Below are 14,584 nucleotides of genomic sequence, written 5' to 3' on the forward strand. Positions count from 1 at the left end.
CCGTTTCTCAGTGGGGGCCTCACCGGGTGTATTAGAGTACGCCTACCGGTCCCCGCCGAGATCAGGGCCCTGTTGTGCTAGGGGCAGACAGCCCCTGCCGGCAAGGAGCTCCCAGGCTACACAGAGAAAGGGAGGATTATTAGCCCCATTGCACGGATGGGAAACTGAGGCACAGTGCGCGTGCTCCCGCATCCTGGGACTTGCCCAGAGTTGCAGAGTGGGGAATTGAACTCAGGTTGCTGGAGCCCCAGCCCAGCGTGTTGCCCCCCACCCTTTCTTGGGGGTCATGATGTCACGGTGTGTCATGGTGAGGGGCTGGACATGGGCGGTGGGTATCGTAGGCGGGGGGAGGCTGTGCCACCCCAAACAGCCAGGTGTGGCCCCACCCATGCTCTGCCCCCAGAGCCCCCTTCCTGCTTCCCGCTCTGTGGCTCCCCCTGTGTGCTGGCCCCAGCTTGGGCCGTTCCCCCGTCCTCCCGGTGCTCCGGGGCTGAGGGCACTAGCCTGGGGCAGGGGCCGGTGGCCATGATAGTGGGGCTCTGGTGGGGGGGCGGGGTGTGTGGAAGGGGCAGGGTGGGGGGCTTTATTTGCCACCCATGGTGCTGGAGGCCCAAAGGCGTGACATCATGTGTGACACAGTGTGATGTCGCGGTTCTTGTAGAATAGAAGGACGGGAGGGGATCACGAGAGATCATCCCCTGCGCTCATGGCAGGATAAGGATTATCAAGGCCAGTGGTAATCAATTATTTCTTGGCCCAGGTACAGTCAAGGTCCAGACTCCAGAGATAATAATACAGAAATGACGACAATAATGATGACAGTAAATAAAAGATTGTGTGGTCTGTTCAAAAGCGTCTGGCAGACTGGATTTGGTCCACAATCCACCTGTTGCCTACCCCTGATCTAGACCGTCCCTGGCAGGTGTTTGTCTAATCTGCTCTTACAAATCTCACTTACAATGATGGAGATTCTACAGCCTCCCTGGGCAATTTATTTCAGTGCTTCCCCACCCTGACAGGAAGTTTTTCCTGATGTCCAACCTACACCGCCCTGGCTGCTGTTTAAGCCCATGGCTTCTTGTCCTGTCCTCAGAGGTTAAGAAGAACAATTTACCTCCCTCCTCCTTGTAACAACCTTTTATGTACTTGAAAACTGGTATCATGTCCCCTCTCAGTCTTCTCTTCTCTTCTCTTCTCTTCTCTTCTCTTCTCTTCTCTTCTCTTCTCTTCTCTTCTCTTCTCTTCTCTACATTAAACAAACCCAGTGTTTCCAATCTTCCCTCAGAGGTCATGTTTTCTAGACCTTTAATCATTTTTGTTGCTCTTCTCTGGACTTTCTCCAATTTGTCCACATCTTTCCTGAAATGTGGCGGCCAGAACCGAACACAATACTCCAGCTGAGGCCTAATCAGCGTGGAGTAGAGCGGAAGAATTACTTACTTACAACACTCCTGCCAATGCAGCCCAGAATGATGTTTGCTTTTTTGCAACAGTGTCACACCGTTGATTCATATTTAGCTTGTGGTCCACGATGACCCACAGATCTCTTTCCACAGTACAGTCCTTCCTAGGCAGTCATTTCCCAGTTTGTATGTGTGCAGCTGATTGTTCCTTCCCAAGTGGAGAACTTTGCATTTGTCCTTATTGAATTTCGTCCTGTTCACTTCAGACCATTTCTCCAGTTTGTCCAGATCATTTTGAATGTTAATCCTGTCCTCCAGAGCACTTGCAGCCCCCCCAGCTTGGTATCGTCCGCAAACAGTATACGTGTAGTCTCTGTGCCATTGCTCAGCATGCTACATCGTTATCTGAATCGTTCAGCAGGTGAGTCGGCGAGTGAGCGGAGAAAGCCTCCGGTCCCACTTGGTGTGATGCTGTGTGACGGTGTCTGACGTCGGGGGGCCTGGTCTGTGTGTGACGCCGTCGTCGTGTTACGCAGGGCGTGGGGGGAGGGGAGGGCTGTATGTGACACCATTGTGGTTACGCGGGGGGCCTGGGCTGTGTGCGACACTGTTGTGTGTTACGCGGGGGGCCCAGCCTTTGTGTGATGCTGTTGTGTGTTATGATGGGGGGAGGGTGGTCTGTGTGTGATGCCGTTGTGTGTTACGCAGGGAGAGGGGAGGGCAGGCTGTGTGTGACACTGTTGTGTGTTATGCGGGGGTCTGGGCTATGTGTGATGCTGTTGTGTGTTACCTGGGGAGCCCCGCAGCACTTTGTACCCACGCTATGCCCCCACATTGGTGCCGCTTGGCTCCCCGTGGGTACGAGAGCAGGGCAGCCCCATTGGAACAGGCCTGACCCTAATGTTTGAGGCCCCAATGGGGGGAGCCGTGAAATCAGTAGCTGCTACCAGAGGGCTCGTCACAGGGAGAGGAGAGGAGATTCCAGGAGCCCAGATACCAGGGCGATGGGCTCAGCTTAAGATCTCCTGCGATCGCGAGGCTGAGCAGTGCAGTGGGCGGGGGGTCAAGCAGGACTGATCATGCCTCCGAGCCCATGGCAGGTTGTAGGGTGGTATTAGAGAGTGTGCCCCATAGCTGGAGGCACCCAGGTGCCAGCATGGCCCCCACGCTTCATAGTGGTGTCCAGCCCAGTGGGCCAGCTCCATGACCGGGGGCTGGGGAAGCCCCAGTGTCCAGAGGCCCCAGGTTGCTGTCTGTCTGTGTTCCTGGCCCTGGCTTTCTTCATCTGCCTGGCAGCCCCCTGGCTGTGAGGAGAGAGCTGGCTTCACACGGGGCCTCTCGTCTGGGTGAGCGAGCCATTTCCCCCTGTGTGTGTCTGGAACAGCCCTGGGATTTCTGCCCTTTGTCCCAGCATCTCCAAGCACTTTGCAGACAGTATGGCACACAGCCTCCCACCCCGCAGGATCCTTAGTCCCATTGCTGGCAGTGGGGAAACCGAGGCACAGGGGCTAGAACCCAGGTGTCCTGAGACTCTGTCCCGCCTGCTCCAGGTGCTCCTCCTCACTGTCTTGCCAGGCCCGGGGGTGGAATTGCAGTCGTCATTCCTGGGCAGCTCAGCCTCTAGGTTTCTAAGCAGGGTGACCAGATTTTATAGGGACAGTCTCAATATTCTGGGCTTTTCGTGCAGGGAGCAGTTTGGGCGCCCCTGCCCTGGAAGCCCCACTGGGTGCTCTGAGCCTCTGGGAGGTGAGGTGCGGGGCAGCCCACTGGGAGACCGGGGTTCACAGGCCCATCAGCTCGTGATGCCCCTGGATCGGCCAGGCGGGTCAATGCTGGGGTTGGGGGCGAAGGGGGTTTGTGATGGGTAGGCGGGTTTCCTGGGAGCTCTGCTTGTGTGGCGGCCGTTAGCGTGGGAGCATCTCGGGGAGAGGGGCAGGCGCCAGGGTCCAGCCTTCGCCAGCCCTGCCTCCTGGCCAAGGCTCTTGGGTGGCTCGTGTGATGAGTTGGGGGGGCTCAGCTGGGCTCCCAATAGGCCCAGAAGCCGCCGTTGCCCGTGGTTCTTGCTGCCCCCTTGTTAGCAGCCTCAGCAGGGAGGCCCAGGGCTCGGTGGGCCCCAGGTTGAGCTCCTGGCTCTGCCCCAGAGCTGGTTCCTATGGGGCACGTGGGAGGGGGTGCTGCCTGCCCGCAGCGAGATAGGCCGCCGGCCGGGGTGTGTGTGTGTGAGAGAGACTTCAGGACCCGCGGGGCGGGACACTGCTGGGCTGTAGGTGTGAGTGCCGAGGAGGGGCCAGGCAGCACGACGCGGTGGGCAAGGAGCTGAGGGGTATTAGTGGTGATAGGCCCCACTGGCAGGAGCGGCTCTCCCTGCCCGGTTAGGTTGCATCTGGCTGTGCCGTGTCCCTGACGGCGTACAGAGCGGTGCTCCTGGGCTCCGAATGCAATTCCACACTGCCCGGCTCCAGCCCCCGTCCTCCAGCCGACCACTTGCCCTCTCAGCTGGGCTGTGAACGCCCTCTCGGGCGGGCGGGCTGGCTGCTGGGTGCCCACACGCTGCGCTCTGCTCCGCAGCTTTGGGGCATGGCTCAGGGCATCCTGGGCGGCTCAGCAGCAGGTCGGGGCTGAGTCGTGGCCTGAATGCAGCTCCTGGAGGCTGAGTGTAGGGGCGCTGGCTGGTTGCGGTGACCCCCCCCCCGCCGTGAAGAGGGGAGCCCTAGCCTCTCCGGTTGCAGCGGCTGCAGAAACTGGGGTGGCCTCGGGTCCCCTTTCCTGTCCCATCCCGGGCGGCAGAGGCCTGGGTCTGAACCCAGACATGGCAGATGCAGACAGTGGAGCCGTGTGTAGGGCTCTGGCAGCCTTGGGGACGTGGGGGGCTGGGGAGATCTCTGAGGGCAGGTTGCAGCCCAGTCTGCTCAGGGAAAAGGGGGAGGCCCCCTGGCTCCTTGGTGCGGGGGTGGGAGGGGACTTTGGGGCAGGGGGCCTGAGGGACAGGATGTGGCCCATAGGCCTCTCCTTGGTGCCCGTTCACCCGTCCACTTAGCTTCATGCTGGCGCATCCCCTGGACCGTGAGAGCCCCAGGCTGAGAGGTGCAGGGGGAGCCTGCAGCGACACCCCAGCCCCCAGGAAATACCCGCCCGCTGGGCCGCATTGCTGGGCTGCGTGCCAAGGGAGGGCGACGCCTCAGCCAGCAGGGTGCCAAGGAAGCGACTGGGCCGTGCTGTTTCAGAGACGGGCAGTGCCCACGGCAGGGCCTGCTGCAGGGGGCTGGTCCATCCTCTGTGCAAGGCAGGGCAGGAGCTGTTCCTTTGGGCATGTCCTTTGGGCGTCAGACAGGCCCCGCGGGGGACGCTGCCGGGGGCAGCACTGTGCACCCCAGCTCCGAGCAGGCCTGGATGATGGCCGGTGGGCGCCATGCTGTTGCTGTAGCAACCAAAGGAGAGCGACCCTCAAGAGTCTCTCGTGGACCAGGCTGGCGCAGCATCAGCCCCGCCTCTCTGCCCATCGGTGGGCACCTGGCTCGGACCCCCAGCGCTGTCGGACTGGCCCTACCTCCGGCAGCTGGCCTGGGCCCTCTGTTGCCGTCTCTCCCGCTCCCTGCAGGGGGAAGCTGGGGGGGCAGCGTGGTCCAGTGGGTACAGCATGGCACTGGATGCCTGGGTTCCCTGGCTCTGCCTGCTGGAGGAGCTCGGCCCAGCACCTTCTCCATCCACCCTGGGCCTGGCATTGAGGCTGTGGTGGGGCAGGGCCTGTCTCTCGGGGGGGTGCAGCCTCTGGCACGACGGGCCCCCGGGCTCGGCTGGACCCTCCAGCCCCTGCTGGCGTGCGAGTTGTAATGAGAATCCCATTGGTTTTGCGGCAGAGAAAATGCCCTGAAGAGATTTTGCTCGGGGGAGGGGCGTGGGGCGGGTAGTGCCAGGCTGAGCCATGGGCAGAGGGGCAATAACTCCCCAGGCCTGGCATGCTCAGTGGGGCTCCCTGGGCAGCCTCCCAGCCGGGGGTGGCCTGGCTTGGTGGGAGGAGATGCCTGGTGCTGTCGTTGAGCTGAGGACTCTGTAATTACGAGGATCGTTCGGCTGCATGGGTGGCTACTGGGGAGATGCTGCCCTGCTCCTTCTGGGGCCTGGCCAGGAGCGGGCAGCGGTGCTGTCCCAGGTGGTGCTGCTGGGAACCAGGGGAAGAGCCGCCCGGGGAGCAGGGCACCCTTAGCTTGAATGTCACTGAAAGCACCCACTCCTGGCTGCTTTCCCCGGTGCGTGTGGCTCCGTGGTGGGCTCCGTGGTGGGCACCAGAGCAGGGTGCAGCCTGTCTGCTCCTGCCCCCGTGCTGGGGATGCTCCGCCCTCGCCTGGCAGCTGCCCATGGAGTGCGCGGCCGCGAGGGCTCCCGGGTCTCTTCCCGCTGCTCTGGGTGCGGCTGCCCCAGCCCAGGAAGGATGGCCGTACTGCCCAGAGCAGCCCGGGAGCGTGAGCTGCACCCGGGCTGGGCTGGCCCGGCTCTGAACTCGCCCCGACTGGCATTGTCCCTGCTGGCAGGCCCAGATGCCAGCTCCCACCGAGCTGCCCTGGGAGGGAATAGGGCCCCCCCCTGTGCTGTGTTTGGAGGCCGATTGGCACCAGAACTGGCACGGCCCTGTTGGTCCTGGGGGGTCCGTCCCCTGCTGGCAGGGCCAGGCCAGGCGGTGCTCTGCCAGTGACATGAGGGGTCTCTGGTTTTAACCCAGCCCCGGGCCTGGTGCATGGTGAGGCCCAGCTTAGAGTGCAGGGCTGTGGGGAGCCGGGCTTGTTCGGGGGCATGCCGGGAGGCTCAGGCACTGCCCGAGGCTCCCCAGCCCAGGGACCCTGGCACTCTGTGTGCAGATCCCCTCAGTGCCTGGATGCTGAAGCACAAGAGGGAGAGGGAGGGTCCGGCACCCCAAGCCCTCAGGGCTCAGGGGAGATTGGGACCCGGCTGCTCCCCCTGCAGAGCTGTGGGGGGGCTCCAAAGCCCCACTCAGAGGCAAAGGCATTAATAAGCCCAAGGGGGGCCGGGGGGCTGGAACCAGAGGGGCCCTGTGCATGAGAAAGTCAAGTGCTCCATTTGTTAATTGGAGGAAAGGAAAATTTTCATAGTGCTCCTCATTAACATGCTCGTTGTTGCTATCTTGCTGGTTGGCAGAGCCCCCTCCCCCCTCCCCCCCACGCAGCCCCCTTGCCCCTGGGATGACAGCGGCCAGCCACGGCTGACACGGTGGCACTCCCTCAGCTCAGATCTGGGGGGCCGGGGTGGGCGCTTGCCCCCCTGTGCCAGCACTGGGGCCTGGCCCGGCCAGCCAGCGACCCTCCCGTTGGAAGTGCGCTTGGCAGGCCTGGGCTTCGGCCTTGCCTTTTCATCTCGCTCCCTGGTTAATTAGGGGGTTGGAATTTGAGGCTTCCTCAGTCGCCTTTGAAGCTCTCCCGTGGCTCGGAGCGCCCTGTTCCAAATTAACACTAATTACTAGGGACGCCCTCCCCCCAGCACTTGCAGATGTGCAGTTATTCCTGCAGTGGCAATTGTCGGTAACGACATACACACCATGGAAATCCCCAGCAGCTGGATGGCCGGGACCTTGGGGGGCAGGCTCGCTGTGGGGTCTGTGGGGCATTCACGGCAGGAGGGGCTAGACAATAGGCCTGCGAGCTTGCTAGCTTATGCCATCTATCCTCCTAAACCCCCCGCTCGCTAGCTTATGCTGTCCATCCTCCTAAACCCCCCGCCCCCCCCCCAAGCATCCTATCTCTCTCTCCATGCTGGGTTTCTCCTGGGTGGCTCAGCTGAGGCCAGAGCAGTTCAGTGCACCTCCCGCCTGACCTCCCAAACAGCTGGCAATGGTTTGGATGCCTCCTCCGACACCCACGCAGCACCCCCTGCATCTCACTGTCCCATTTCACAGGCACAATGGCTCTCCCCCGCCCCAGGCCACCTTCCCTGGCAAGGCATCCTTCACAACTGGCATCCAACTGTCCCCAGCTGTTCCCCCGGCCCTTCAGGGAGGGTGGGATGGAAAATAAAAGCATGAAAGAAATAATAAGTCATTAAAGGCAAAGATTCTGTTGCTTATTTGTGGTCTCGCTCTCGCTGCGCCTGGCCTCCCATGCGCTGGCCGGCAGCCAGAGCTGGCAGCGTGCCGCAGTGAGCCGGCAGCGGGAGGGACGGAGAGTGGTCCCAATCCTGCTCCCTTGGCCGGGCGCTGGGTCCCACGGAGTTCCTTCCCTCCCAGCCCCATGGCCGCTGTAACCCAGGCTGCTCCCTGCTGGGATCTGTGCTTTAGGACTGGTACATCCAGCGTCTCCAGGCGCTGAGCGGCTGCAGCCTGAAGAAAGACTGACTGTAAACGGGGGTCCAGCAGCCAGCCATGTGGGGGTCTGGTGCCAGCTGGGTCACTGCCTGGCTGAGCGACAGTGGCAAGTCACCCCCTCCCTGGCGCTGCTTCCCCTCAGTGTGTCCTGTCGGGTTAGATTGTGAGCTCTTCTGGGCAGGGGCATGGGCAGCACCTGGCACAGCGGGGCACCAGGCTGCAGAGGGCCTGTAGGTAATAAACAGAATGAGAGAAGGAAACCTGAGCAGGCCCAGCCCTCCGTGTGGTGCCCTGTCCTGGGCCGTTCCGTGGGGTGTCCCGGGCCTGTTCCCTGCTGGGCCTGTTCCACGGGGTGCCCCGTGCTGCACAGCGTCCCGTCCCCCCGCCTGTTCCACGGGGTGCCCCGTGCTGCACAGCCTCCCGTCCCCGGCCTGTTCCATGGGGTGCCCCGTGCTGCACGGCGTCCCGTCCCCGGCCTGTTCCACAGGGTGCCCCATGCTGCACGGCGTCCCGTCCCCGGCCTGTTCCACGGGGTGCCCCGTGCTGCACGGCGTCCCGTCCCCAGCCTGTTCCACGGGGTGCCCCATGCTGCACAGCCTCCCGTCCCCGGCCTGTTCCACGGGGTGCCCCGTGCTGCACGGCGTCCCGTCCCCAGCCTGTTCCACGGGGTGCCCCATGCTGCACAGCCTCCCGTCCCCGGCCTGTTCCACGGGGTGCCCCGTGCTGCACGGCCTCCCGTCCCCGGCCAGTTCCACAGGGTGCCCCATGCTGCACGGCGTCCCGTCCCCGGCCTGTTCCACAGGGTGCCCCATGCGGCACAGCCTCCCGTCCCCGGCCTGTTCCACGGGGTGCCCCGTGCTGCACGGCGTCCCGTCCCCGGCCTGTTCCACAGGGTGCCCCATGCTGCACAGCCTCCCGTCCCCCGCCAGTTCCACAGGGTGCCCCGTGCTGCACGGCGTCCCGTCCCCGGCCCGTTCCACGGGGTGCCCCGTGCTGCACGGCGTCCCGTCCCCGGCCTGTTCCACAGGGTGCCCCATGCTGCACAGCGTCCCGTCCCCGGCCTGTTCCACGGGGTGCCCCGTGCTGCACGGCGTCCCGTCCCCGGCCTGTTCCACAGGGTGCCCCGTGCGGCACGGCGTCCCGTCCCCGGCCTGTTCCACAGGGTGCCCCGTGCGGCACGGCGTCCCGTCCCCGGCCTGTTCCACGGGGTGCCCCGTGCTGCACAGCGTCCCATCCCCGGCCTGTTCCACGGGGTGCCCCATGCTGCACAGCCTCCCGTCCCCCCGCCCGTTCCACGGGGTGCCCCGTGCTGCACAGCCTCCCGTCCCCGGCCCGTTCCACAGGGTGCCCCGTGCTGCACGGCGTCCCGTCCCCGGCCTGTTCCACAGGGTGCCCCGTGCGGCACGGCGTCCCGTCCCCGGCCTGTTCCACAGGGTGCCCCGTGCGGCACGGCGTCCCGTCCCCGGCCTGTTCCACAGGGTGCCCCATGCTGCACAGCCTCCCGTCCCCCCGCCCGTTCCACGGGGTGCCCCGTGCTGCACAGCGTCCCGTCCCCCCGCCCGTTCCACGGGGTGCCCCGTGCGGCACGGCGTCCCATCCCCGGCCTGTTCCACGGGGTGCCCCGTGCTGCACGGCGTCCCATCCCCGGCCCGTTCCACGGGGTGCCCCGTGCTGCACGGCGTCCCGTCCCCGGCCCGTTCCACGGGGTGCCCCGTGCTGCACAGCGTCCTGTCCCCGGCCTGTTCCACGGGGTGCCCCGTGCGGCACGGCGTCCCGTCCCCGGCCTGTTCCATGGGGTGTCCCGTTCTGCATGGCGTCCCCTCTCGTCCTGTGCCCTGAGGCGTCTTGGGCCTGTTCCATGGGGTGCCCTGCTCTTCAGGGTCTCCTGTCCCATCCCAGGCCCGTTCTGAGGGGCTTCCCCTCCCATCCTGGGCCTGCCCTTGCTATGGTCCATCTCAGGTGGACGGGAATGTGAGGGCCCATGGCTGATTGGGGGGAAGAGCGATAGCACCCGCTTCTTTCTCCGTTCCTCACAGCACCCCCACAACCTGCCGCCACCCCGGGGAGGGGGAGAGTTGGTGCTGGACAGAGCGGGAGCCCTGCCCAAGGTCCCGTGGCAGAGCTGGGAATGCAGCCTAGGGCTCCTGTCACCTTGTGCTCCTGCCTTGGGGAAGGGCTGCAGAATCGGGTGCTTCTGTCCTGCAGAGTCACACCCTAACGCCACGTTGACACGCACCTGCAGCATCGTCCTCCCCCCCACTCCCCCAGGTGCCCCGTTCTGCATGGTGTCCCATCCTGGGCCTGTTCTGTGGGGTGCCCCATCCCATCCTGGGCCTGTTCCATGGGGTGTCCTGCCCCCGCCTGGTGCTGGTGCAGCTCCTTTAGAGGAAGGGGCAAGTGTCAGGTTTGCCAACCCTGCATTTTATTTCCAGAAAACAACCCCCTGCCCCCGCCGTTGCCCTTTCTCTGGAAATGATTGACCTGGCCCTGGCTGAGACGGGAAAGGCAGCTAGAGCCTAGAGACGTCGAGCTGCGGGGCCAGCCGGGGAACGGAAATCTCAGGGCTTCTCAAGTGAAAACGGAGGCACCAGACCCCCCCAGGCTACGGGGAGGCCTGTCAGGAAAGACCAGGGATGGTCTAGAAGCACAGCCGGGTGGAGAAACGGGTCCGGTCACTGGCAGCTGGCGAGACGGGGGTTCTTAGCGGGAGCGATCGGCCACCTTTGGGTGGTGACGGGCGGGGGGCCGAGGGGCTGGGGCTGCCTGAATGTAGGAGCCGCTGGACAGTGGGCCCAGCTGGCATCTGCTGAGGTACTGCTGGACACATCTGCTTTCCCGCTTTCCGCTGTGTTGAATTCACAGGGTTGTTCTCAGGGCGGGGCTGGTCAGGACGGCAGACGGGCGAGTGAGGAGCCTGCCACACGGCGGGGTGCCCGGTGTGCCAGGGGCTGCAGGGCGTCAAGGGACAGCGCACTGCTCCTCTGACGGGAGATGGGAACGTGATGGCGACCGGCCGCTCAGCAGCGCGGTGGACTGGCCGGGGCCTCCCGTGGGAAAGGGCAGGAAATGGGTCCCTCGCGGTCAGACACGCCAGAGAGCAAGGGTGGAAGGGGGGCGGCAAAGACGAGCTTGACAAGAAAGGTGCAGCCGCCTTGTGTGTGCGATCAAAGGAGCGGGCTGCAGAAATGAGTCCCCTGGAGAGAGGCTCTCGGCCCCGCTGCTGGGTGGGGCGGGAGCAGAGGCAAACCAAAAGGAAGGACCAAAACCTCTCCAGTGTCTGTCAGACGGGGGCCACGCGAGGAGCGCTCTGGGATGGCTACAGGGGTGCAGGCAGGAGCGCTTGGGGGAGCCTGCGTCTGGGGAGGAACCAGCGCAGGCTGTGTGGGAGGGCTGAAGACGTGTCCGTCCCCGGCTGCGGCCGCAGGGCTGATGTTGACGTGGGCCCGGACCAGCGTTTCCTCTAACTTTTTACGTCCATGTGCGGAATGAATTTTGTTCTGTGCCCCAATCTGGAGGCGGTGTGTGACATGACCCTGTGACACATCACGTTCATACTGGTGCACGTAACAAAATCCATGGGGTGGGGCAGAGGGTTCGGAGTGCGGGAGGGGGCTCATTTCTGGGGGCAGAGGGTTGGGGTGCAGGGGTGGTGAGGGCTCTGGCTGGGGGTGCAGACTCTGGGGTGGGGCCAGGGATGCAGGGCTCGGGGAGCTGGAGGGGGCTCAGGGCTGGGCCAGAGGGTTGAGGTGCAGGGGGATGCAGGCTCCGGAGTGGGGCCAGGGATGAGAGATTTGGGGTGCAGGCTGCCCTGGGGCTGCGGTGGGGAGAGAGGACTCCCCTCAGCCCTCTCTCACCGCAGCAGCTCTGGGACGGAGGAGAGGTCTGGCGCGGCTGAGCCAGGGGGAGGGACTCCTCTCCCTCAGCCACCGCCAGTCCGGGGAAGGTCCGCGCTGGGGCCGGCGGGGAGGGGCGGCTCTCCCCGCTGTGGCAGGTCCGTGCTGCGGGAGAGGCATCTCTCCCCGCCACAGCCCTGAGCCCCTGCGTGGGGCTGAGTCGGCAGCTGGGCGGCCGCGCAGCTGAGAGGGAACTTAGGGGACAGCAAATGGGAAATGAAGACAAGGCCTGAGCAGTCCTGGGCTGCCACCCAAGCCTCTGTCTGCCTCGCTGCGGAGCAAGGGCTGCCTGATGCCATCCTGAAACACAGGCTGGAAGCTCAGAAACTCTTCCCCAGGCGCCCCGAGGCTCAGAGCTGGCAAAGGAGGTGAGGGTGCCAGGGTCCCAGCCACCCACTGGGGTGGGCTGCGTTGCTCTGTTTTGCATCCAGCTGCCGACAATGGATTGAAATTTGTAACAAGCCGAGGGAGATTCGGGACAAACCCACGGCGTGCCCCTTCCCCGCACCAAGGGACTGGCCCAGCGGAGGCAGATTCCTGACGTCCAGTCTGATTTATCTAATGAGCAGCAAAGCACAAGGAATTGTTGTTTGTTTCAGTGTGCAGAGGCCAGCCAGGTCCAGGCCTCACCCTAGGGAGGACAATTCCCTGCCCCAGAGAGCGTGCAGTGCGTTTTACGGACCCCACACCTGGTCCCAACAGGGCAGGAAGACGAGCCGGATGGGATGGCCCATCTCTCTGATCCTGTCCCTCTCATTTCGCTTTGAATGGCGGGTCCGACGGCTCCCCCACATCAGTGTTAGTGAAGGAAGGGTGGGTGGGGCTCGGCTTGGGGCATCCGATGAGCGGGAGGAGCGGGACGGCACAGCTGAATTGAGGATCGACTCAGTTCCCAGACGTCCTGCCCAGCCAGGGTAGTATCTGTCAAGGGGGTTTTTCAGGTGTCGGGTGGGTTTGGCCAAACCGCTGGCATGCGCTAGGTGCTGAGAAAGCAAACGAGAGTGTCCGTATTTACAGGCAGGGGCGCCTTGCTCGCAGAGCCGCAAGGGTGCGGGCAGCAAAACCGTGCTTACGAGGCAGCTCGGGCTGGACAGGCTGGGGGGGGGAGGGGGGTTTGCTTCCTCTTCTGTTTCTCTTCTGGTGTATCCGGGTGGTACCCCATAACGTAATGCAGTCATTGTCCAGAGTTAAACAAACCCCGGGGCTTGGTGGACAGAGACTCAGCCCACTTCCTGCCCCGGCAAATGCACCCTTAAAACCCTTCTAACCTTTCATTAAAGATACAGAAAAGAAGGGAAAACGGCTAAAGCCTTTGAAACGTCAAAGATAAACTATGGCTTTTATTGGAACCCAGGCCCCATTCCCGCTCCCGTCAGCTGGAGCCCGTCCTTAGAAGGAAAGGCCCCTTGTCTGATCGCTTTAAATGGTATCAAAGATGGTCAGAATGGTTCACCCAGCCGGCGTTTGGGATGCGGCTGGAGCCGATGGGGTGGCGATGTCGGCTGGGTCCGTCTCTCTCTGTTCTGATCAGGAAAGGTCTCCGGATCAGCGTGATGAAGGCCCAGGGCCCCCGGAGGCAGTGCGGGTGGCAGCTAGGGTGGCGGGGCTCACTGCAATAGCCTCTGTCTGGTCTTTATGTCTTTCCCCACAAAACCTCTTTCTTTCATGATTTTGTCCACCAGTGAGGCCTAATATCAGACATATCAACTTTGCACATTAACTTCCGGCTGCACCTCACCTGCTAATTTCAGCACAGTCCTTGAGTGATGTCAGCTTGGATTACGTCAGTTTTTCTGTCGCCCTTTTGGACCTTTGCTCACCAGTGTTGGTTATTGTAACATCTGATGAACTTTTTACAACTGAGCTCACAAGTGGGGTAAATTTGTAGGCCCAGCCTGTCTCAAGATCCATAGAAACGTCTGATCCCCTGCTGAGCTCTGTGATATCCTGTGGCAAGGAGTTCCACGGGTTAATTTTGCATTGCGTAAAAACATGTTCTCTAATTTCTTGCCTCCTTGTTTCGTTAGGTGTCCCCTTGTTCTAGTGCTCTGGGCAGAGCCGAGCTCCAGCCAGTCTCATGTACAGGTGGTGTCCGCCTTCTCTGGCGCTCTCAGCACAGTGCAGGAGGGAGCTGGCTCCAGGAGGGTCCCCAGCCACCTCGGGGGCAGTGTGTTAATTGGAGTTCTCTCATTCTCTCCCCAGCTGGCAGCCGTGTCAGCCAGGAGCTCAGGTACACGAAAGAGAAGCTGGGGGAAGAATCCATCTACACGTCCCAAATGCTGATCCAGACCCCAAAACGGGAAGGGGAGAACGTCCTCACCCAGGAGGCGCTGGAGCTGCACCTCGAGGCGGCGCTGGCAGCCAGCAAGGTGCAAGTCTCGCTGTATGGAAAGTGAGTGTGACGCAAAAGGGCCATGGATCGTGGGGGTCCCAGGGTCTGGATTCCACCCTGCCCACCCCTCCTAATGCCCCTGGCCCCCCCGCCCCACCCGACGCCCCAAGGCCCTGCCCCTCCTAAGTCTTCCTAATGACCCTGTCTCTCTTGATGCCCTGCCCCCTCCTGATGCCCCACACCCCGTGTCCTTGCCCCGCCCCGCCTAACGCCCAGCACCATACAGCTCCCTCCGCCGGTCTCACCTTCCTTTAATTTCTCTGCTTATTTCCCCAGATCCTGGGATTTGAACAAAATCTGCTATAAGTCCGGTGTCCCCATCATTGAGAATGGCATGATCGAGCGGGTGAGGCCCTGGGACCAGACCGGGAAATCCCTGACGTCCTGCTGCCTGGGGCCCATGCTGGCGTCGCCTGCAGAGGCAGAGAGCATGGGGCATGAGGGGCGCTCGGTCTGCGTGGCCCCTTGGCTGCCAGGGCCGGTGGCGATGACAAAAGACTGGGTTGGATCCAGAGCTTGTCTGGCCCCAGCGCAGAGAGGCGGGGGGGTGTCTGGCGCCGCATAGCGGGGAGTCCTGCCACTTGGG

At 63.1% G+C, this 14,584-nt stretch overlaps 1 protein-coding gene across 1 annotated transcript in view; it reads left to right on the forward strand.

The window, feature by feature from the left end:
* PTCH2 (patched 2) overlaps window positions 1-14,584 on the forward strand; it is a 55,964-nt gene that overhangs the window by 11,449 nt on the left and 29,931 nt on the right. Inside the window, 2 exon segments of the mRNA XM_077825388.1 lie at window positions 13,809-13,998; window positions 14,275-14,344. Coding sequence (XP_077681514.1) covers window positions 13,809-13,998; window positions 14,275-14,344 — 260 coding nt within the window.

Source organism: Eretmochelys imbricata, chromosome 8, assembly GCF_965152235.1.
Source record: "Eretmochelys imbricata isolate rEreImb1 chromosome 8, rEreImb1.hap1, whole genome shotgun sequence".
Taxonomy (NCBI): domain Eukaryota; kingdom Metazoa; phylum Chordata; order Testudines; family Cheloniidae; genus Eretmochelys; species Eretmochelys imbricata.